The sequence below is a fragment of the Phragmites australis genome, chromosome 21 (genome assembly GCF_958298935.1).
Source record: "Phragmites australis chromosome 21, lpPhrAust1.1, whole genome shotgun sequence".
Classification (NCBI taxonomy): domain Eukaryota; kingdom Viridiplantae; phylum Streptophyta; class Magnoliopsida; order Poales; family Poaceae; genus Phragmites; species Phragmites australis.
This window is the reverse complement of record NC_084941.1, coordinates 7,915,503-7,938,139: the sequence shown is the minus strand read 5'-3', so window position 1 is coordinate 7,938,139 and position 22,637 is coordinate 7,915,503. Positions and strand designations below refer to the sequence as shown.

General features: G+C 42.2%; 1 protein-coding gene and 1 pseudogene across 2 annotated transcripts; both read left to right on the top strand.

The window, feature by feature from the left end:
* The first annotated feature begins 1,879 nt into the window (after positions 1 to 1,879).
* LOC133904065 (uncharacterized) lies at positions 1,880 to 5,744 on the top strand. 2 transcript variants are annotated; one of them, XM_062345539.1, is made up of 5 exons: positions 1,880 to 2,352; positions 3,837 to 3,941; positions 4,283 to 4,339; positions 5,040 to 5,104; positions 5,216 to 5,744. In XM_062345539.1, exons 1-5 carry the CDS (start codon positions 2,092 to 2,094, stop codon positions 5,367 to 5,369), a joined length of 642 nt encoding a protein of 213 aa, XP_062201523.1. In that variant the 5' UTR covers positions 1,880 to 2,091; the 3' UTR covers positions 5,370 to 5,744. The 2 variants fall into 2 exon arrangements, with proteins under 2 accessions (XP_062201523.1, XP_062201522.1); XM_062345538.1 differs by having other exon boundaries at positions 1,883 to 2,352; positions 5,040 to 5,744.
* Positions 5,745 to 9,781: 4,037 nt separating this feature from the next.
* Positions 9,782 to 11,921, top strand: LOC133903129 (uncharacterized; annotated as a pseudogene).
* Positions 11,922 to 22,637: the final 10,716 nt, after the last annotated feature.

Genomic DNA, 22,637 nt, shown 5'->3' with positions numbered 1-22,637 from the left:
TCACACCCGCGCGGACTGATGCTGCGCGCGCGCGAGAGCTGACGTCTGCTGCTTTGGTTCGGTGTTCCTGACGTATGTGAATTATCGGTTCCAGCATGTTTTTGGCTCGGTTTTCGAATGCCCGACAGTCTTGATTTTGTTTTCGTTTTTAGCTTTCCACTTTTCTATTCTAATTAAAAAGTTGTAAAAGTAAATGTGATTAGAGACTATTTTTTCTTACGTTTATATCGGTTTTCATCCCTACTTATAAATCAGACACGATCTTTCTGCACAGCTACTGCACCCCGCTAACCTGAACATGAATCTAATCAGAAGCGCAGCTAGATTATAAGTATGGGTACACATGCATCCCTCCTATTTAAAATATTATTAAAATTAGCTTTAATAAGTAATAAATTATTGTAGATCTGATAAACGAGCTCATGCCATGGGCGAACCCACTATGATGCATGGGTATTCAATTGAATACTCAATTTTTTTGCAAAAAAATTGAGTATATAGCACCTATACTACGTATATATATATATCTTTGCTGCTTCAATCCATCAGACCACTCAGCAAATCGTGACCCCAAGCTACTATCCATCCCCACTCGACCTATTAACTGAAAGGGAAAACCGCAAAAAAACCCCAAAAGTCACTTAAATTTTGACTTTCCCTCCCAAAAGTTGTTTTGTTGAAAAAAATCCCCAAAAATTTGATTTTGTTGCAAAAAACCCCCTAAAAATTCAAAAAAAAAATAATCTCAAAACAAAATTCTAAAAAAAACTAGAGACAATTCTAAGACCTTCTGTGAAATGTTTTTTCAAAAATAATATACTTTGCATCATATTTCATGGAGAGGAAGTTTGAAAAAAAAAGAAAAATGTGCAGCTCATTTATTAACTCATGTTATTTTAACTTTGTCATGTCTACCATTATTTTTCCTACACAAATAATTGTTTCAGTAAACTAATAAAAGTGGTTTCACTAATTTTGGGTATTATGGATTAGTTATGAATTAATCTATCTGCAACGCATTTACTCAATCCTGTACATTACAATAACTATTTCAAGATTTCATGTATTTTTACAAGATAGAGGATCATGTAAGAAGACTAAAAAAATTTGTTTCATAATTTTTGGATTAGTAAATAATTAACTATGCATTTAACTCGAATTAATAAATGAGTTGCACGTTTTTCTTTTTTTTCAAACTTACTCTCCATGTAATATGATGCAAAGGATATTATTTTTTATAACAAATTTCACAAAAGGTCTTATAATTGTCTCTAGTTTTTTTTAGAATTTTTTGTGATTTTTTTTAAATTTTTTAAATTTTTGGGCGTGTTTTTGCAACAAAATTAAACCTTTGGGTTTTTTTTTTGCAACAAAACAATTTTTGGAGGGGAAAGTTAAAATCCAAGCGACTTTTAGAGGGGTTTTTGCATTTTTCCCTAACTGAAAAGAGCCCACATAGCAACAAACATCAGGAGCTTATGAACTCTATGTTGTGACTTCCCAGTTCGGTAATCAGCAGTTGAGCGTGAATTTTTTGTACAAGTTAAGGATAGTGACATCATTAAACGCTTCCAAGTCATAAAGGAACACAAAGTTAAATTGTAATTTTCTTTAAATGCTTTGTAATTTTTTTTAATTAGTTGAAATTTCTCTACTATGAACAATTTATACTTTAAAATTTACGCCACTATAAACTTCTCGTATTTTAGATTGAACATTTTTTTTAATACTAAATACTCAATCGTCAAATCCTGGATCCGCCACTGCCCATGCACCTCTCTCCAACGCTGGCTTCACCCTGAATCTCACGTATCAGCGGGCGGCCGTGCTGTATGTCAGATCCCATCCTTATAAATCCGTCCATCCGCCGCGGCGTCGAGGGGCTGCCGGACCGGGCCGGTCGGTTCCAACGACCTCCCCGAAAAGAGCAAAGCGATAAACGCGACGGCACGCCCGGCCCGGCGCGGCCCCACCGAGCTGAGTCAGCACGCATCCTTTCCTAGATCACTCCACCACACTCCTCCCACCCGCTAACTGCTCACTCGCTCACAAGTCGCTCGCGACCTCACCGAGACGAGTGCGGCGGGCGGCATGGCGGAGCGGAGGCGGAAGCGCGCGGCGGAGGAGGGGGAGATGCGGAAGAGGCGGAAGCGCGCGGCGGAGGAGGGGGAGATGCGGAAGAGGCGGCGGAGGAGGGAAGGGGAGGGGAGGAGCGACCCGGTGGAGTTGCTCGGGGAGGAGGTGATGGGGCGGGTGATGGAGCTCCTGGACGCGCGCAGCGCGGCACGATGCACCGCGGTCTCCCGCGCATGGCGCGGGGTCGCCGACGACGACCGTATCTGGGCACCCAAGGTTCGCCCGCTCCCCTGTTCCTCCCGTCTCGCCCCTTCCTTATCCGTCGCGGCCCCAGTGGCCCTTCCGTCCGATTCTCGGTCTGTGCGCGCGCTGGGTGTGTCCGTGAGACCGTGAGCTGCACCTGTTCGATGGATTGCCCGACCGCGAGGGGAATTGCGCGCCTCCGATTCACTCGATCGATCGATCGAGCACCTGCTGACAAAGTTTTCCGCTAGGATTAGGCACAATCAGATTGAGTGTACTGTTGGTTTGGAGCGAGAGAAATCTCCACATTTCCGTTGCTACAAGCGCAAAGGACATGCATTTCACCTGCACAGTAAGTAACTTCCTGACATGGCACAAGTCTCTAGCTGAACGATTTGTGTTTCCAAGTCTTGTATTTACAATTGCCTGTTTCGACTTCTGGACGGCCCCTAATTACGTCCCATGCATCCAGTATTGGCTTCGAGATCGTTATGTACTAGTCTCCAAAAATGTTTTTGTTGATTCTGTCCATGGCGGGGTGATAAGATGGGAGCCCGGTATGGCGGTATGTGACAAATGAGATTTCCGTGGAATATTTTCTTCATCATATGGATTTATTTCAAAAAGTTTTATAGTGTTCAATTTTTTCAGGTACCATATTGTTCAAAACTTTAATCATGTTTAGAGTTATTATCTTGATTATTGTTAACTTGGAACATTATAACGTTTGAGATTTGATAACTCTTTTACCGATGCATATTTGAAATGAAAATTTGAACTTTCTTGAAATTTTCACTCACACCATTGGCCGAAAGGTTCATGTCAACGAAGTGAGGTGTCACCGACTCACTGTGAGAAGAATACATTAAACCAATGGAAAATGATTGATCACATCATGTTTTAACATAAGGGCCTCCAATAGAGAAACACTAAATCTGAAAAATATAGGAACTCAATTTCATCTTTTAATAGAACAAGGGAATGTAAATGACAAAATTGAAACCATGCACACTTGTTATGATCCTAGTTTCACTAGGGGGATAAACATTCACCGGGAGGATAGCTAGGCGGCGGTAGCTGCTAGGAGAGGGATTAGACTATAGATTGGGGAGACTTAAATTAATTCTTCTTTCCTTCCTTGAAATAGATGTTGTGCCCTCTTTATATAGGAGTCAGCCCTAACAATCTAGACTAACAAATCTTATCTCTAAGACTAACTAATAGATCTTATCTCTAACAAATCTAACTTGATATCCAAATCCTAACTTACCAAACTTATCTCCTAATCAAATAAAACCCAACTCTTACTAAACTTATCTTCTAGCTTGATCTCCTGCCGTGGTGCTCCTTGGGCCGATATGAGCGGTTGGATGGCCGCCATGACACTTATAGAAGAAAAGAGGGGAAAGGAGAAACCTATGGTGAAAAATTACTCTTTCATCTATATAGCTTATGGTTATGATTATATATTTTTGCTCGTGAGACACAGTAAGTCCTGATCATTGATCCATTCGCAGTGTGCTGAACTGATGGCGGGAAAGGCACATATTCCTCGTTTAACATTGATACGCACTGCATCGAAGTTGTCTACTTATTCAATGGCCATGATGGATGGCAAACGGGTAAGTACCAGTGTTTTTCTTTTTTGTTGAATCAAATAAATGCAATAGATGAACAATGTTGAGGTGCCGATTGTGATCTTTTGGATCTTTATCACAATCAAACATTGAGTTCTGCTTATATCTGTTCCAGATTCTGGGAACAATGCCATTTGTGGTCTATAGGTGTTTCCTTTCCTTTTGTTTTGTATATATTGTGAATATTAGTGAATATGGGGAAGTTCTTCCTGCTCAGCTCTTTGATTTATCCTCAAGCAGAGAGTAAACATAAAGTATATTTTACATATCACAACTTCGTCATTCTCAAGACAAATTATATGATTTTGAATTATTTTCTTCTACAGAGTCGGATCACAAAAGAAGATCTCTGCGATCATTCATGGGAATATCATTTCACTATAGTAAGTTTTTGCTAAACTTATCCTTTTGCATAGTTTGAACTATGAGGTTATATGACCCTGCAAATTTTGATGTCACTGATTCCTACTGCACAACGGACTGGCTAGTTTGAGTTCAAATCATTTTGGTCAATCACAGTCTGATGGTGCATGGGATCATGACAACTGTCAGCGTCTCTCTAGCTTCTTCAGATGTTGTAGCTTCCAAACGCTCTGAGGTAGAGTTGATGCATATCTCTTCATGGTGAAAATTAATTGTTATGATTTTGATACATTGATTTGGTTGGTCGGGCCCCCAATGGTGGCATTTGACTACCAATTTTCTTGAGAATTGCATAAAATTAAGTACGCAAACCATAAAAATTTATATGTGGTTCTTTTAGGGTCTCTTCCATTAAAGTTTTATGTGAGGATCCCATGAATGCAATTTTGTATAGTTAACATCCACAATGGATCGTTTTCATTGAATTAGGTTCTCACTGAGTGAACATATCTTGCTCAAAATATGTAATTTGATTGTATACTAGATTTTTTGATATGTGTATCTAATTCAAGAGTTACAAAAAAAGAAACATTGATGAAAGAATTTTGATATATTTTTCACATGAACTATAGAGTTTGAGCATATGAATGTTTTGCTTAGATGGGGAAATGTCAGCCATCCTACACTTGTTCAGTGCTTGTTCTTCCTTTGCTCTTGCAGGCAGCACCAGAATACTGGAGGAACCTTGATCCAGCATGGAAGCACACTGGCCCTCCTATGCGACGGTACTTCCACCCTGATGGTTACCACAGTGCAGACCCTCATGATGCCGTGTGGGGTGGCCATGAGTGCGCATACACGGTCATAACAAGCTTTGTCGGTGATGGCCAAATCAGGGAACATTATGTGAGGATCAACCGATGGCCACCAATGAAGGTGTCAAGGAAGGACGACTGGAGCTGGGAGCTGTCGAACCACCTGTACTGCTACAACAGTGTCCCTGATGCTGGCAAGAGAGGATGCACAGGTCCTCTGTTCCCAGTTTGGTGACTGCACTTCTACGGGAGTAAATCAGCGCTCACGCTTCACGGTGTCTGCAATCTCCTGCTAGTTGAAATTTAGCCAGCATGCAGTTCGCTCCAGCAAGATGTTGTGTTCGGCAGTTGAACTATATATGAACGACAACGGAGGTTAAGCTTAGGTGTGTGAGTCTGTAATATGGAAGCGCCAGAACTATAAGTACTGTACGTGTGTGATATGGTGGTTCCGCGAGTCTGGTGATGATAAGCCCTTCGTAGTAGCTTGGTATTTTGATGAACTTGGGCGTCTGTAAAATAGCCTGAACCTTTACGTTCGTGTGGTGTGTATGTCCTTTTATGATGTAGCACATGTAATAGTAATGCAATACCGTGCTTGGGCTGCTTATCCTTAGTGTGTATGTATCTCTCCGCATGAATTATTACTCTACTTAGTCATAAATAATGAGCAACGACGTGGTCTTTAACATATAACTTTACTTTTTTTTATAGAATACATTTATAAAATTCAGTATTTTTATGAAAATATTTTTTAAGATGAATCTACGTATATTATTTTTATATATTCAAACTAAATTGTTTAAAAGTTATAGGTAGTTAAAGTTCAAAAGTTTGGTATACGAATCTTGTTCAAAATGTTGAGTATTTTGACCGGAGGAAGTAGTACTATAAACATAAGTTGAGGGGCAAAACATACTAGCAGTGTGTAGCATTAAAATGGTACTGTTGTTTAACGAGGAATAAAAGCTTGTTTCGTTTGCTACCGGTGCAAACCAAATCAGATCTAAGTGACACCAATGAAACTAAGCAACCTTTTGGTTTGACACCAAAATTTGGTAAGCCCACTGCGGCGATTCAAAGGTGAGGAAATTGTTGTCGCTGAAATTTTTGTCCCGTTAAAATTTAACAAGGTTAGGGAATTGCTTGCTCGCCGAAATTTTGGTTCCGCCAAAACTTTGCTTGGCAACTCTGCAAACGACGTTCATCTTGTCAAAGTTGGATCCTGCCTAGGTTTTAGTTGTGGCAATTTTTTGGTTGTTTATTTGGAGCTTAAATTAATATACGCCCAACTATATATGGAGTGTGCCTCCATTTCGCCGACCACTAGTGCACTTGTAATGTTGCACGCTATATTTCGCTCTCATGAGAACCTCTATGGCTCTACAACATGTGCAACAGAGAACCGACACATTTGCTATTTGGTTACCCCACCTTGCCCTTAGTCAATGCCATCGCACGAATGGTATGATCCAATTTGATTCTTCTCCTTATCGGGGGTCATTTTTTTCCTTTATTCATATTTCATATACAAAATTGGGACTCCTCGCAAAAATAGAGGGAAATTCCAAAACCCTACTTGCAAATCAAGGGGTATTCTAATATCCACTTGCATCTCAAATCCTTATGGTCTAATACTTGCAAGTTTTATACGTTTTTAAATTCCCCCTTATGCTCGTTAACTGACTGTGGTGACCTTTGCAGCCTTTGTCTTAGTGCTAGATTTGTCAAAACAAGCTCGCCTATGAGTTTTCTAGGAGTTTGGTGCGTCCGCTATTGAAATTCACCCATCTTCCCCAAACCCGGTTGCAAGAGGCGCCCTTCGTAATTTTCCAACTGGTATAGTTATTTGTGCCTGGAGCAGTTCTGGCACCTCTTGATGCTTATGCGGGATGATCCGAGCCACGCTGAAGGCCACACGAGTTGGTCAGTAGGCACAAGTGGAATTTGAAAAGTTATAAAACTTAAATTGAGGTGCAGGTGAGTATTTGAAAACCCAAAACTTGCAAGTGGATTTTGCAATTTTTCCAAAATAAAAAGCAAAAAAGAAAGACAAATTGTGACTACCTTATCATTATCAACCAACCGTCCCCTGGCTAAAGAATATAAGGTTAAAGGATTGGTGAAATTGGAAGAGGAAAAAGCATATGGTGGTACATTTGTAATATTGAGTATGCAACCAGGGTTCGCAAAATCGTCGATAACCACTCAGTTATCATGATTACCGGTCGATTCGGCCCGCATCGCATTCATAAATTGACCGGTTTTTGGTTAAGTTCAAATTCAAAATTCAAAAAAATATGAATATTTGATGAAATTCGACCGATTTTTACCGAATTCCACTGAAGTACTGTGCGGTTACCGTGGTTTTCGTGGTAATCACCAGGGGCTGGTTTTCAATGGTCAAACACATTTGTAAACCCTACATGCAACTCGTAACATGCAAACACATGTTACAACATTGCAATTAATAAATATGGTTCATGTAAAGCTTCACATACAACATTTTAAAAGATTAAGGTCTTTCAACATAACTTACAAATAGGGGCGGGCCTAAATAGGGGTATGGGTGTACAAATGTACATCTAAATATTTCTTGTAAAAAAATTGACTAGAATGGATTGACATGGAATATCAAGGTTGTTGGCAGTTTTCAAATTTTGAGTTGGCACTTGGCAACCTGCATAATCCTTTACTATTCCGACTTTACTCCACAAGCACTCTATTTCTTAAGAGCCACCCTGTAATGGCACATGAGCTAGACTGCAACTAGTATATGTAAACACAAGAGTCGAGATTTCAACTACTCCATTTTAGTCAATGTAGTTTTTATAACTTACAAACTCATCAGCCCAACGCCCAAATGTGCAAAACCCCCAGTGGCCTAACTCAACACCTATGCATCCAGTGGCTCAACGCCCAAACCTGGACTCCCGGAGGCACACACAAGTCACGACGCTCAGTGAAGTGGAGGCGGCGCCCAATGGCGTGATAGAGGGCGACGACGCTACCACGACGAGGCGCGGGACTAAGGTGGGGCAAGGTGGCATGACCGATGCGGGGTGGGGCAAGGCTGCGCGACCACAATGAGTATCAGTTTCTTAACACGATAGTTTGATTGCTCATTGCTTAGTATCATGAATGCTTGTTTCAATTTGGAAAATGGATGCTAAGCAAATTGTACAAAACTCAAAAATCAAGAGAAAGACTATTGATTCCAAAAGATGAAGAGCCGTAAAGTTATGTTGTAATTTCAAATTTTGTTTTGTAGTTCCTTTATGTTAGTTGAGATATTGTCATTGTTATAAATAATTTGTACTTTGGATCTTGTCATTGTTATTGAACATTTTTTTTAGCTATGTACCTCATAGTTAAAATGTTGAGCACGCCACTGCTTACAAAGCTCTTTTCGGGTGAACACATTCATCCCTATTTCTTGTCACTCTTGCTTCTTCGTCATGGTTGATTACATTCCTCCTTTCCACAAATCCCGTGCCTTCACCGTCAATCGCTCCCACTTGATAACAAGTTTGCATCTCTACCCTCTCTTTCTCACCCCTTACTTCTTTTTTAGTCAAGTGCTCACTACTTGGTTATCTAGCGAATGTCTACAGGTTTCCTATATGTAACTATTTAGCGAATGTCTACATGTACCTGCTTAGCTAGCGAATACAACATTATAAATGCCGCTTCCAAGCTTGTGAGGATCGGGATCCTAGGTAGGATCATTTTGTAGAACTGGATCATGGGATTACAATTTTATCACATTTTAAAAACATGTATGTTTTATAAAAGGATTGCAATATATTCTTAAAAATATTATATATAATGTTAATTTTCATATGTTTATTTAAATTTTATATATTTGAGTGCACTTAGTTGCCTCAACTGATTCCTTCGTTCCGTAATTTCTGTTTCCGCCCTCCAAAATTTCAAAGAGCACATATCTCTACCACTTAAAAAATATGCAGTGGTCGTTCTAAGACATGTAGAACGTCCTGCACCCCCTTCCCCAAGGTTTGATAGGTGGTCCCTCTGCACGTCACACTCGCTGCACTTCAGTTCCTCCCCCAATCCGCATCACCGCAACCCTCCTCCGCCACATCCTCTACCTCCCTGACCCAGCTCCGCACCTCCTCATGCTCCTCTCTGCCTCCTCCCCAGGCCTACCGCTCTGCCTGGTCCTTCCCGCCTTTCGCTCCCTCGGTGTGCTCACCTCTGCGCTGCCCACCCCTTTCCTTCTTGTGCCTCACCTCCGTGCCATCCTCCGGCCTCTCCTCCACGCCACCACACACTTCCCCCTCCGCCGCTGCCTCCTGCACTATCCCCATCCACACCAGATCTAGTCTTGTGCTCTTTGACCTCCCCATCCCGACCGCATTGCCTACCAAGATGCGAGTCCTACCGCCTCTATGACACCTCCCATTGTCCTCCCCCTCCATTGAGCTCCAATCCAATGGGGCCAAATCCAGCACCGCCGCTAATGGAGTCCTCAACGACCACACCAAGATCTCCAAGTAAGATTCATTCTTAGGCGAGGTGGAAGACAACGGTGGCAACGGGGAGCAATCGCGAGCGAGCCCCAGCCCTGGTCGTGGGCCTAGGTCATAGCTGTGCGTGCTCCCGTTCTCCGACGCCTTCAGCATCATGGCGGCACCACGTGCGCAGCTATGGTGGCAGCCCCTTGGCCCCCCTGAGATGTGCCAGGATGGGGGCGTAGTGGTGGAGGAGGAGGTGAGGGCCGAGGCAGTGATGAACGAGCAGCTCATCGAGGAGGCGTGAGAGGTGGTCAACAAGAGCTTCCTCCCTGATGCCGATAGTGGTCCGGGGTCGCCGGAGATGTCGATGGTGAATTTGCCTCGTGGCAATGTGATCACGAGCGTGGTGTGTTTGGTTGTTCAAGTGGAAGGAAATGCTAGCGAGCCTTGATGATACATACACAAGGTTCCTATCTCCCTCCGAAGTAAGTGCTTTATAAGTGGTGATTGCTATTATATGCTATTGGTTTTATGAGTTCGATATTTTGGCTGTCCAATTTATTCAGCTTATTCCATTTCTTCCTTTCTTTCTCATGACCTACAGTACCTTAATGTATCTATGTGACAATACTACCTTAATGTATAGATCATCAGATCCTGGGCTGCAAGTTATTGTTGGGACAAGTAAAACAAAAATGACCAAGCCAATCAATTTCGACCCGAATAGTGTGCTTGGGCATAATATTGGATCCAAAAGAACTCCAATGCACTTTGTTGGATTTTTTAGAATGAAAAGAAGAAACATAGTAAGCATATATCGATATGGGAGACTTTGACTTCTAAAGCAGGGAAGCTTTCTAAGGAAGCTTCCATTGATGGTCCGTTACTTGAAAGAGTATCAACTGAACTGTTGCTATCTACAGAGTAAGTTTGATTGAAATTGTTTAACTTGTGTTTTTTATATCCATTTTAGCAAGCACAAGCAAATTTTGTTGTTGCTTTTCACTTACGATCTATCAGTAAAAATAAATTCACTGCTTTCTTTTGTAAAGAGAAGGTTTCCCTCATCTTTTCCCTTTTGTTGTGGGATATCAGATTCACAGTAGAACCTTTTGTGGCTGAAAATTTTGCTTCAGCTTTTTCCTTGAGTAGTATGATTTCTGAAATGTTTTCATATATTAACAGCTTATTTCCTCATTATTTTTGGGTAGTAGTAAAACTCTCTGAACATTGATTTGAATGCCTGCTAGATGTTGCCATTGTTCTGCAAATGTTTCTTTTCCTTGTCAAGTGGTTACATCATTTTATTGTCGACATGGTATCAATTCAGATTTGCTTCATTGCATGAACTGGGGAATGCATTGTTTTAACCTTTGCCTTTTACCATAAGAACTACCCAATGCGCTTTTGTGTAAAACATTAATGTTGCTACTAACTTACTATGTGCTTTGACCATGCCATTAAGAGTATGAAATTATTATGGTTGCGTTGAGTCAACTATAGATCAGAGTATCATATATACCTTCTGAATTATAATTTCAATACACTATCTTGCTTGCAGTGAAGTCTTATATGGAAACAAGGTGGACCTATCCGAAAAGGGATTAGCTAGATGTTCTTGTCTCCTTAATTGAGGATTTTCTCGTGAACAAAGAAGCAATGGTGTGCGAGAAAATGGGACAAAAGGTTTCTGACACAATCAAGTATCATAATCTAGATGATGAAACTGATATACAATTATCTACTAAACCTGCAATGATAGAACAGTTTATCTCTGCTTGCATTATGTTGGCTTCAATATGTGTGGAAGTGGAGAGAATGTATATTGTTTTAGAGGTTCAATACAAAGTTCTTCAGATGGGTAAAAGTAATCTTTCTTGGACTCTCTTCGTTCTCCATGTATTTGGTTCTGTGTGTGGTGATAGGTTTCTCTTTCCGAAGAGTGGCAACTTTCTCATGATAGCTATACGTTTGGTTGTCCTGCTTCTTGAGAGGAAAGACACTTCTATGTGCCTTGTGTACATTGCCTGTTTGATGTGGATACGGTTTTCATAGATGGTTTTATCTCTTCTCTACTGGATGAGCTGGGTTTATGTTCTCTACTGTGGAGCAGTCATACCAACTTAACTATGGCAAGGTGCAGTTCTCATTTGGGATCAAGTGGACAAGAGATCAACTATGGTGAACCTTGCAATATTTTCAAGCAAGGAAAACTTGCTGATGATAGTCATAATCCTACAAGGATTGACTTGTGCTACTTCACCGAGCTAATTTCTTTGCTCGAGCTCTTTGGGATCTATATGGTATGAGTATCTTATGATCCTTACTTATTTTAGTTCTCCTTGATATCATCTTTTTATAAGTATTAAAATATGCAAGTTCACCTCTATATATCCCTCCCACTATAGCATTCACATCTGGACATTAAGGTGATATAATTTTAGCCAATCCACTATATTATCTTGTGTATTTTTTTTTTCTTTCACTGTTGCAACACACAGACAATTGACTAGTCCTTATCCAAAACCCCTCACTCACTCCCCATCTACGCTAAACCCCGACTGTAACACCTTAAACTTTTAATTTTTACAATAGTTTAAAATTTTACTAGAACTAAAATAGGAGTTGCAAATTTTGTTCAAATAAAAGAAAATTAATTTCTAAATTTAAATTACCATAGGTTATATTCTTGTTTGATGCATTCATGCTGTAGTAGTTGTAATAGGTTTTTATGGTTGAAAAATATTTGCAAAAGATCGTTAGGAGTTGCTCGTTTAAAACTTCTTTTAAAAATAGTTCAAAATCATAAAAGAAAAGCAATTTTAGAATTATAAAAGTGTCCCAGGCCGATTTTCCTTTCCCCGGCCCAACTCCTCCCTCCCCCTCTCTCCTTTTTCAACTGCGTGGGCCACCTCCTCTCTCATGCTGGGCTTCAGGCCGGCTTTCCCCGCGCTCAAGCCGTCCTACCGCTGCTCCTAAGTCACTTCCCTCCCTCCTCTGTCTCTCTGCCGCATGGGCCCGACTGGAGCCACCGAGCCACCCGCCCGAGCTGGCCCCTTTCTTCCTCCTCCCGTCAGCTCAATTCCGCACGCCTTCACCGCCCCTAAATCGCGCCGGCCATTCAAATCCACGGCCTCCCCGAACCATTTCACGCCGATTAAACGCCGCTCCCCGCGATCCTCGCCCCTCAATCAAGTGTTTCCGCCCGTTTCCCCCTCCTTTACCCCTCTCTAATGCGGAAACTGCTGCATTTAAGGCCATGGAGGTTGCCGACCATTTTCTTCGATTCCCGGCCGATTCGTTTCCCGTCTCGCGCATATAAGCCACCCCCTCCTTCTTGGTGACTTTTTGCACATATTCCACCTGCTCCCATCCTGTTTCCTGCTCAGATTTGCCATCGGCGCCGTCATCTCCTTCAACTCTGGTGAGCTCCACCGTCGCGGTGATTCTCTGCGCCCGAGCCATCATTGATCCCAACTCTCCCCTCTTTTGTGTCGCAGGGCCTCCGGTGGATCGTCCCGCTACTCCTCGGCTTCTCTCCACCGCCAGAACCCTGTCCATGCCGTGTCCGAGCCCCACCGTCCACTCCTCTTTGTCGCCGGCCTCCCACAGCCCCTCTCCGCCATTGAGAAGCCCGTGGTGAGACTCCTCATGCCCTCCTCTTCGTTTGTGCCTTTCCCCGACGAGTTTCATGGCCGGAAGCATGACTTCGCGCTTCTCCGATAAGGCTCCGGCCGTGCACCGTCATCGGCCGGCCACCACCCATGTCCAGCGCCACTGGCCCGAGCTCATCTCCCTCCCCATCGCCTCTAAGCCATCCGATCAAGATCGTAGGGCCGAGATCGCGTACCCCTTCATCCATTTCATAATCGGTCCTCCATGGACATGGACCGGCCTCCAGGCCGTGGTCCATGAGTCCATGGACCTATTCCATAGGTTTTTCAATACAAACATTTCCTTTTCGCTTTATGATGTCACAATCAAGATTTTTAGTATAAAATTTATTCAGTTTATTCTCTGAAATTAAGTAAAACTTGCAGAAAAACCCATAGAACTTCAAAAGCTTATAACATTTTGCTCGTATCTCTGGTTTGGGCGATTTTCGCGCTCAAATTCTCGTAGCGACGTGTATAATTTTTTTATAGGGTTTTTACCTAGTTTTATTAATGTTTGATGTACTTTTCTTAGTAGTTACTTTGTGTGTGCTTTTTTGGTGTGCCTTTCAGGAGGTGAGCAATTCGTGAACCTGCAAGATCAAGATTTTAAAGATTTCGAGCAACCCTTAGCTGAAAGTAAGTGTCCTTGAATATCTTGCTCCTGTTTTAGGATTCATATCTTTTTATAGGGTTTTTTTTACCTAGTTTTATTACTATTTGGTATATTTTTCTTAGTAGTTCCTTTGTGTGTGCTTTTCTGGTGTGCCGTTCAAGAGATGAGCAGTTCATGAACCTGCAAGATCAAGCTTTTGAAGATTTCGAGCAACCCTTAGCTGAAGGCAAGTGTTCTTGAACATCTTGCTCCTGTTTTAGGATTCATATGTAGTTAATTATCCTTTATTGCATGCTTGTCTAATTGGAATCCCATGTTAGGGTTTACTAGCTTTTGTATGATTATCCTTGTCGCCGTTGATGAACGATGAGTAGTTATGCTAGTGTTGTCATGGTTCGGGTAGTTGTTAAACTTGACTAATGATTATGCAACAAAAACTGTGTCTGGTAATTTTGTAGCAACATGGTATAGGGATCCTAACAAGATGTTGGTGTGATGATGGCGCGAGAATGCACATGTGTGAGAAATACACAGTTGGATTATGGTTGTTCCTGTGTGGGATCCTAAGGACCGGTTCTTGAACATATAACCAAGATAAACCACACAACTACGAGGCTTATATGGGTATGACCTGGCCAACTAATTAGCCACCCCTCTGGTTCTATTGGCACCAATGGACGGTGGAGTGGCACAAGAGGGGGCTTCTATAGCAATGCAATCGTCTGTTAGCGGTGAAACCTTAGTAGGTGCCTACGGATCAGCAGGAGCTTTGTAAAGGCCTTGTAGTGAGACCTTGACTCCACACCCCGGAAGTGTGAAGCAACACGGGAATCACGACTAGTGGGGAAAGCTGTGCAAACTCTGCAGAGTATCAAACTGATCGATCAGCCGTGCTCACGGTCAAGAGCAGGCTTAGACTTCTTCTTTATCAGCTAGGATCAGGGTTTGGGTATCAATAGTTGGGTAGCCGGGTAATGGAATTACCTAGTGAGTCTTGGTAGTCGGATGAAATCTGATGAGTCATTCCTTCTTGATATTGTTGCGTCTTCATGCTTAGTAAATAGGATGCATGTTGTAAGAGTTATAGTTCATAGTTGCTTAGTGCAATTAACCAGTGCCTAACCTTTTCTTGACTAAAGCCTCATAGCATGTTTTTCCCTACACTTACGGATACATTATGTACTCACACCCGTTGCCCCCTTTGTTGTTCAGAAGCCGTCAATGAAGCTGCATCCTTCGATGCAGACGACTTCAACCCGGAGCTCCTGTTCTGGACTGTTGTGCCTCCAGTTGATGCCTGTGGAAGATGGAATACCCTCTGGCGCCAAAGCTCTCTTTTTTTCGCTGTGTTTTTTTAGACCCTCCGGTCCTTTTGTAAAAAGTTAATAACGTTATTGTAATAATGACACTGTGATGATACACTGATGATGTAACATATATATGGAAACTTGATCCTGTCATACATGTCTTGTGTCCGGTTTTGTTCTTTTAAAACTGGGTGTTACAAAAGTGATATCAGAGATGTGTTGACCATAGGACACAACCTAGATAGAAAGGACGTGTTAAGGACTTATTTTTGTACAAACTACTTTTGTAAAATTTATTTTTCTTTCAATTTTTCCTTACTCTGTCTATTGCTCTTTATAAAACTATTACTAATTTTCTGTCTTCTTCAAAAGTTTAGATGGCCCGCACGAAGATCTACCTCCACACTACTCTCAGTTTTAGTTTTTCGAGTCACAGAAGGACTTTCCCTATTCTTCAGAAACGTTAGAACGATGTTAGTAGTGTGCTTTTGTGTGGTGTGCCTTGAGTGATTTGAATTTTTTGTTTGAGTGCTAGAGTGCATTGTGGGATGCTTTAGCATCTGGTAATAGTGGCATTCCTTATAAATCTCTATAGTTAAGAGTATAGCTGGGTTTTCTCCTTCTAGTTCTTTCTCTTCTTGCTCTAACCTTCTTCTTCAATCTTGACCAGATGGTGAACACAAAGGAAGACCAGTATGGTGAGGACACCAACCCTAACAACAACGGCAACAACCAGCATACGCCGCCACAGTTTAACAAGGAGCAACTTCTAGTAACACAGTCTCAGATCCTCCAAAGCATGGCTCAGAATATAGAAAAGTTGCTACAGATCACCAAAGCTCTGAGTGCAGAAGACAAACATATTCAACTGGACAACAGGAAAAAGAGAAAGATACCATTCCAAGGATAGGGAAGCAATGCATGTCCCCGTGTGTCAACTAAAGCTCCTCAGCAAGGGCCTATGCTCCATCCCAACAATCAGTACATGTCTCAACCCCAAGCACCTGTTCAACACTTCGATCATCGGACACCCCGTTCTACTCTGCTTGTCACTCCTCAAGCCAAGAATAGCCCAGCTACTTCCGCATCAAGCGAAGGATGTTTCCATTATGGAGGTGAAGTACACTATGTGAATAGGTGCCCTAAGAAGTTTCCAAATCAGGCCAACACCAACACTCTGAAGCCTACTTAGTTTCAACCCCAAGCATTTAATGGAAGTCAGATGCTCGCTCAGAACAACTATGGATAGCAGGACACCAGAACGCAAAGTGATCCTCGAGATCTCAACATCAGTGATTGGGTGATCACCTACAGCAAATTTCAACCTAACGAGGCCAAACATTTCAAGAAGTGCAAAATTCAAGTCGGATCAGTGCAACAACGCAATCCTGTCAGTCAAGAAATTGATGATATGGCAGAAAAAGCTCCTCTTCCCTACCCCAACATTCAAATTCCCCAACCTACAAATCTGGACAAAAATAAACCCCAGGATTCTACTACAAAGAAAGTAGTGTGTTTGCACTATGGAGGAGAAGGACATTACGCCAGTAGATACCCTAAGAAGTCTTTAGTCCAAAACCGGATCAACCCTTAGCCCCAGATGAAGACCTTAGTTCAGCATTCAGGCCGTCACGACATTCAAGCAGCAACTCAAGATAGTCAGCTCAACAATATCAAGACCAAAGAAGCTTAGCAGGCATAAGAATATCCCTTGTGATGTATTCATTGATCAACTCTGTAATAAAGTTTCCAGAATGGATTATATTTTCTTTCATAAAATCAAATTCTATTGTAAGTTACACCTTATCAATGTCAATGATGAATTTTTTGGAAAGAAACAAGAGTAAGATGTGTATGCTTTAGTTTAAACCTTTTTTTAAGGGTGGTAGACTTTCTAGCCAATCTATTGGCTCTGGAATCTAAAGACCCTGATGTTGTTCTTGGAAGAGGCTAGTCAGCAAGAGTAATGAGTAATATGATGTGCCAAGGATAGGACACTACTCATAGGCTACACTCCGATCCTACAAGTGGCCATCAAGAATAAGTGCCCTCTTCCCAGGATCGATAACTTATTTGATCAGTATAGAGGTGCATGTGTGTTCTCCAATATCAATATTCGCTCAGGATATCCTCAGTTGAAGATTCGAGCATCAGATATCCCTAAGACAGCTTTCATCACCCGTTATGATCTATATGAGTATACGATCATGTTTTTTAGATTGACAAATGTCCCAGCCTACTTCATGTATCTGGTGAATAAGGTCTTCATGGAGTATTTGAATAAGTTTATCATGATATTTATTGACAACATCATGGTTTACTCAAAGAATGAGGAAGAGCACGAGGAACATCTAAGGCTGGTATTGCAGAAGCTCAGAGAGAACCAGCTATATGCTAAATTGAGCAAATGTGAGTTCTGGTTGAAGGAAGTTCCCTTCCTTGGTCACATTATATCAGCAGGAGGTGTGTTTGTGGACCCATCCAAAGTGAAGGATGTTCTAAACTGGAAACCACCACAAAATGTTTTGGAGATCTGCAGTTTCTTGGGTCTAGTAGGATATTATCGTCGGTTCATAGAAGGTTTCTCCAAGATAGCGAAGCCATTGACAGAACTTCTAGAGAAAGGAGTAGAGTTCAAGTGGACAGCCGCTCGAGAAGCTAGTTCCAATGAGTTGAAGAAAAGATTAACCTCGGCATCAGTATTGATCATACCAGATACTTAGCAGCTATTTTTTGTGTATTGTGATACATCTCGTCAAGGATTGGGTTTTGTACTCATGCAAGAAGGTCATGTAATAGCATATGCATCCAAGTAGTTAAGGAAGCATGAAGAGAACTACCCGATGTATGACTTGGAGCTAGCCGCAGTACTTCATACACTTAAGATCTGGAGACACTATCTAATAAGTCAAAGGTGTGAGATCTATTCAGATCATAAGAGCTTGAAGTATATCTTCACTCAATCGGATCTTAACCTCAGACAATTCAGATGGTTAGAACTTATCAAAGATTACAATTTAGGAATCAACTATCATCTAGGAAAAGCAAATGTAGTGGTTGATGCCTTGAGTAGAAAATCTTGGGTCAACGCTATAACTCTTCAAGCGTTGAGTCCCGACCTATGCAGGGAATTTGAGAAGTTGAATTTGGGAATGATGTGTAACACCGAGATAGTTGCAATGGAAATATACTCGACGCTTGAACATGATAAAAGGAAAGGTTAGAGTGAGGATGAAAAGATCTTGGAAATCAAGCAGCTCATCAAAATCGGTAAAGCCCTATATTTCACTAAAGATGAGCAAGGTACAGCGTGGTACAAGTACAGGATATGTGTTCCAGACATGAAGGCTATTCGGAATACAATTTTAAGATAAGCTCATGATTCAGCATATTCCATGCACCCAGGGAGTACCAAGATGTATCAAGATCTTAAAGATTAGTATTGGTGGTACAAAATGAAACGTGCAGTAGCAGAATATGTGGCTTTGTGTGATATCTATCAGCGAGTCAAAGCCGAGCATCAAAGACCAGCAGGACTGCTACAACCATTGAAAGTACTTGAATGGAAGTGGGAAGAAATCAGCATGGATTTCATAGTGGGTCTACCTCGGACACAATCAAGATATGATTCTACATGCGAAAGTAGCTCATTTTATTCCAGTCAAAAAATCCTATCAAGGTCCAAAACTAGCTGAGTTGTATATGTCCAAGATTGTGTGTCTACATGGAGTACCTACGATAACTATATCCGATCGTGGTAGCCAGTTTACTTCACGATTCTGGCAACACCTACATGAGTCTATGGATATAAGGTTGAACTTCATCTTAGCATATCATCCACAAACTGATGGCCAGACGGAAAGGGTAGATCAAATCCTTGAAAACATGTTGAGAGCATGTGCTTTGAATAATGGTAACAGTTGGGACAAGAATTTACCTTATGCAGAGTTCTTGTACAACAACAGTTATCAAGTTAGTCTCAAGATGTCTCCTTTAGAAGCCTTATATGGAAGGAAGTGTATAACCCCATTGTTCTGGAATCAGACCGGGGAAAGCCAAGTTTTCAGATTATAAGTTCTAAGAGAAGTAGAGAGACAAGTACAAGAGATTAGGGAAAATCTGAAAACTACCCAGTCAAGGCAAAAGAGGTATGCAGATAATCGACGCCGAGAACTGACTTTTGAAGAAGAAGACTTTGTGTATCTCAAGGTGTCATCTATAAGAGGTCTACGCAGATTCAAGGTCAAAGGCAAGCTTTTACCTCGATTTATTGGTCCATACAAGATACTATAAAGACAAGAAGAAGTAGCTTGCCAGCTTTAGTTACCACCTTAACTCTCGGAAGTGCACGATATTTTCCATGTGTCATAGTTCAAAAAATGTTTGAGAGTTCCCGAAGAGTAGCTACCAGTAGAAGAACTGGATGTGCAAGAAGATCTCTCTTACTCAGAGTATCCGATCAAGATTCTTGAGATGTCAAAATGGGTTACCCGAAATAGGCGAGTCCGTATGTGCAAAGTGCAGTAGAAACGTCACTCAGAAGAGGAAGCAACTCGAGAAAGAGAGGATGATCTGAAGGCAGAGTTTTCCCATCTCTTCTCCAATCCTTCTAAATCTCGAGGGTGAGATTCAACCTAAGGGGATAGGCTTGTAACACCTTAAACTTTCAATTTTTGCAATAGTTTAAAATTTTGCTAGAATTAAAATAGGAGTTGCAAATTTTGTTTAAATAGAAGGAAATTAATTTCTAAATTTAAATTCACATAGGCTATATTCTTATTTGATGCATTCATGCTGCAGTAGTTGAAGTAGGTTTTTATGCTTGAAAAATATTTGCAAAAGATCGCTAGAAGTCGTTCGTTTAAAACTTCTTTTGAAAATAATTCAAAATCATAAAATAAAAACAATTTCAGAATTATAGAAGTGTCCCGAGCTGATTTTCCTTTTCCCGGCCCAACTCCGTCCCCCCCCCCCCCCCCTTCTCTCCTTTTTTCCTAGCGTGGGTCGCCTCCTCTCTCGCGTTGGGCTTCAGGCCGGCTTTCCCCAAGCCCAAGCTGGCTTGTCGCTGCTCCCGAGCCGCCTCCCGAGCCACGTGGGCCCGGCTGGAGCCGCCAAGCCACCCGCCCGAGCCGGCCCCTTTCTTCCTCCTCTTGTCGGCTCAATTCCGCCCGCCTTCACCGCCCCCAAATCGCGCTGTCCGTTCAAATCCACCACCTCCCTGAGCCATTTCACGCCGATTAAACGCTGCTCCAGTGATCCTCGCCCCTCGATCAAGTGTCTGCCCGTTTCCCCTCCTTTACCCCTCTCTAATGCGGAAACCGCCACATTTAAGGCCATGGAGGCCATCGACCATTTTCTCCGGTTCCCGGCCGATTCGTTTCCCCTCTCGCACTTTTAAGCCACCCTCCTCCTTCTTGGCGACATTCCGCATGTATTCCACCCGCTCCCACCCTGTTTCCCACTCGGATTTTCCATCAGTGTCGTCATCTCCTTCAACTCTGGTGAGCTCCGTCGCCGCATCGATTCTCCACACCTGAGCCCCAATTGATCTCGATTCTCCCCTCTTTGGTGTCGCAGGGCCTCCGATGGATCATCCCGCCGCTCATCGGCTTCTCTCCGCCACCGAAACCCTGTTCGTGCCATGTCCTCTCCTCTCCGTCGCCAGCCTCCCACAACCCCTCTCCGCTGTCAAGAAGCCCATGGTGAGACTCCCCATACCCTCCTCTTCATTTTTCACCTTTCTCCAATGAGTTTTGTGGCCGGAAGCGCGACTTCGCGTTTCTCCAGTGAGGCTCCGGCCGTGCGCTGCTGTCGGCCAGCCACCACCCATGTGCAGTGCCACTGGCCCGAGCTCATGTCCCTCCCCATCTCCTCTGAGCCGTCTAATCAAGATCGTAGGGCCGAGATCACGTACCCCTTCATCCATTTCATAATCGGTCCACCATGGACATAGACTGGCCTCCAGGCCGTGGTCCATGGGTCCATTGACCTATTTCGTAGGTTTTTTAATAGAAAACATTTCCTTTTCGCTTTATGATGTCATAATCAAGATTTTTAGTATAAAATTTATTCGGTTTATTCTCTGAAATTAAGTAAAACTTACATAAAACCCTTAGAATTTTAAAAGCTTATAACTTTTTGCTTGTAGCTCTGATTTGGGCGATTTTTGTGCTCAAATTCTCGTAGTGACATGTAGAATCTTTTTATAGGGTTTTTTTTTACCTAGTTTTATTACTATTTGGTATACTGTTCTCAGTAGTTCCTTTGTGTGTGCTTTTTCGGTGTGCCGTTCAAGAGATGAGCAGTTCATGAACCTGCAAGATCAAGCTTTTGAAGATTTCAAGCAACCCTTAGCTGAAGGCAAGTGTCCTTGAACATCTTGCTCCTGTTTTAGGATTCATATGTAGTTAATTATCCTTTATTGCATGCTTCTCTAATTGGAATCCCATGTTAGAGTTTACTACTTTTGTATGTTTATCTTTGTCGCCGTTGATGAATCATGGGTAATGATGAGTAGTTATGCCAGTGCTATCATGGTTAGGGTAGTTGTTAAACTTAACTAATGATTATGCAACAAGAACTACGTTTGATAATTTTGTAGCAACACGGTACAGGGATCCTAACAGGATGTTTGTGTGATGATGGTGCGGGAATGCACGTGTGCGGGAAATGCACAATTGGATTGTGGTTGTTCTTGTGTGAGATCCTAATGGCTAGTTCTTAAACATGTAACCAAGTTAAATCGCACAACCACGAGGCTTATATGGGTACGGCCTGGCCAACTAATTAGCCACCCCTCCGGTTCTGTAGGCACCAATGGACGGTTGAATGACACAAGAGGGGGCTTTTGTAGTGATGGAATCGTCTGTTAGCGGTGAAACCTCAGTGGGTGCTTATGGATCGGCGGGAGCTTTGTAAAGGCCTTGTAGTGAGATCCCAACTCCACACCTCGGAAGTGTGAAGAAACACGGGAATCACGACTCGTGGGGAAAGCTATACAAACTTTGTAGAGTATCAAACTGATCGATCAACCGTGCTCACGGTCAAGAGTAGGCTTGGACTTCTTCTGGATTAGCTGGGATCAGAGTTTTGGTATGGATAGTCGGGTAGTCGGGTAATGGAATTATCTGGTGAGTCTTGGTAGTCAGATGTAATTCGATGGGTCATTCCTTCTTGATATTATTGCATCTTCACGCTTAGTAAATGGGATGCCTATTGTAAGAGTCATAGTTCATAGTTGCTTAGTTCAGTTAACCAGTGTCTAACATTTCCTTGACTAAAGCCTCGTAGCATATTTTTCCCTACACTTATGGATACATTATGTACACACCTGTTGCCCCCTTTGCTGTTCAGAAGTCATCAATGAAACAACATCCTTCGATGAAGATGAATTCGACCCGAAGCTCCTGTTCTAGGCTGGTGTGCCCCAGGTTGACGCCTATGGAAGAT

Bases quoted from the DNA above. Each gene is read 5' to 3' on its own strand.
- LOC133904065 (XM_062345538.1), top strand. From the start codon at position 2,092: ATGGCGGAGCGGAGGCGGAAGCGCGCGGCGGAGGAGGGGGAGATGCGG. The intron at 3,942-4,282 runs GTAAGTACCAGT...TTTCTTCTACAG, and splicing joins CCATGATGGATGGCAAACGG to AGTCGGATCACAAAAGAAGA. The intron at 4,340-5,039 runs GTAAGTTTTTGC...TTGCTCTTGCAG, and splicing joins GGGAATATCATTTCACTATA to GCAGCACCAGAATACTGGAG.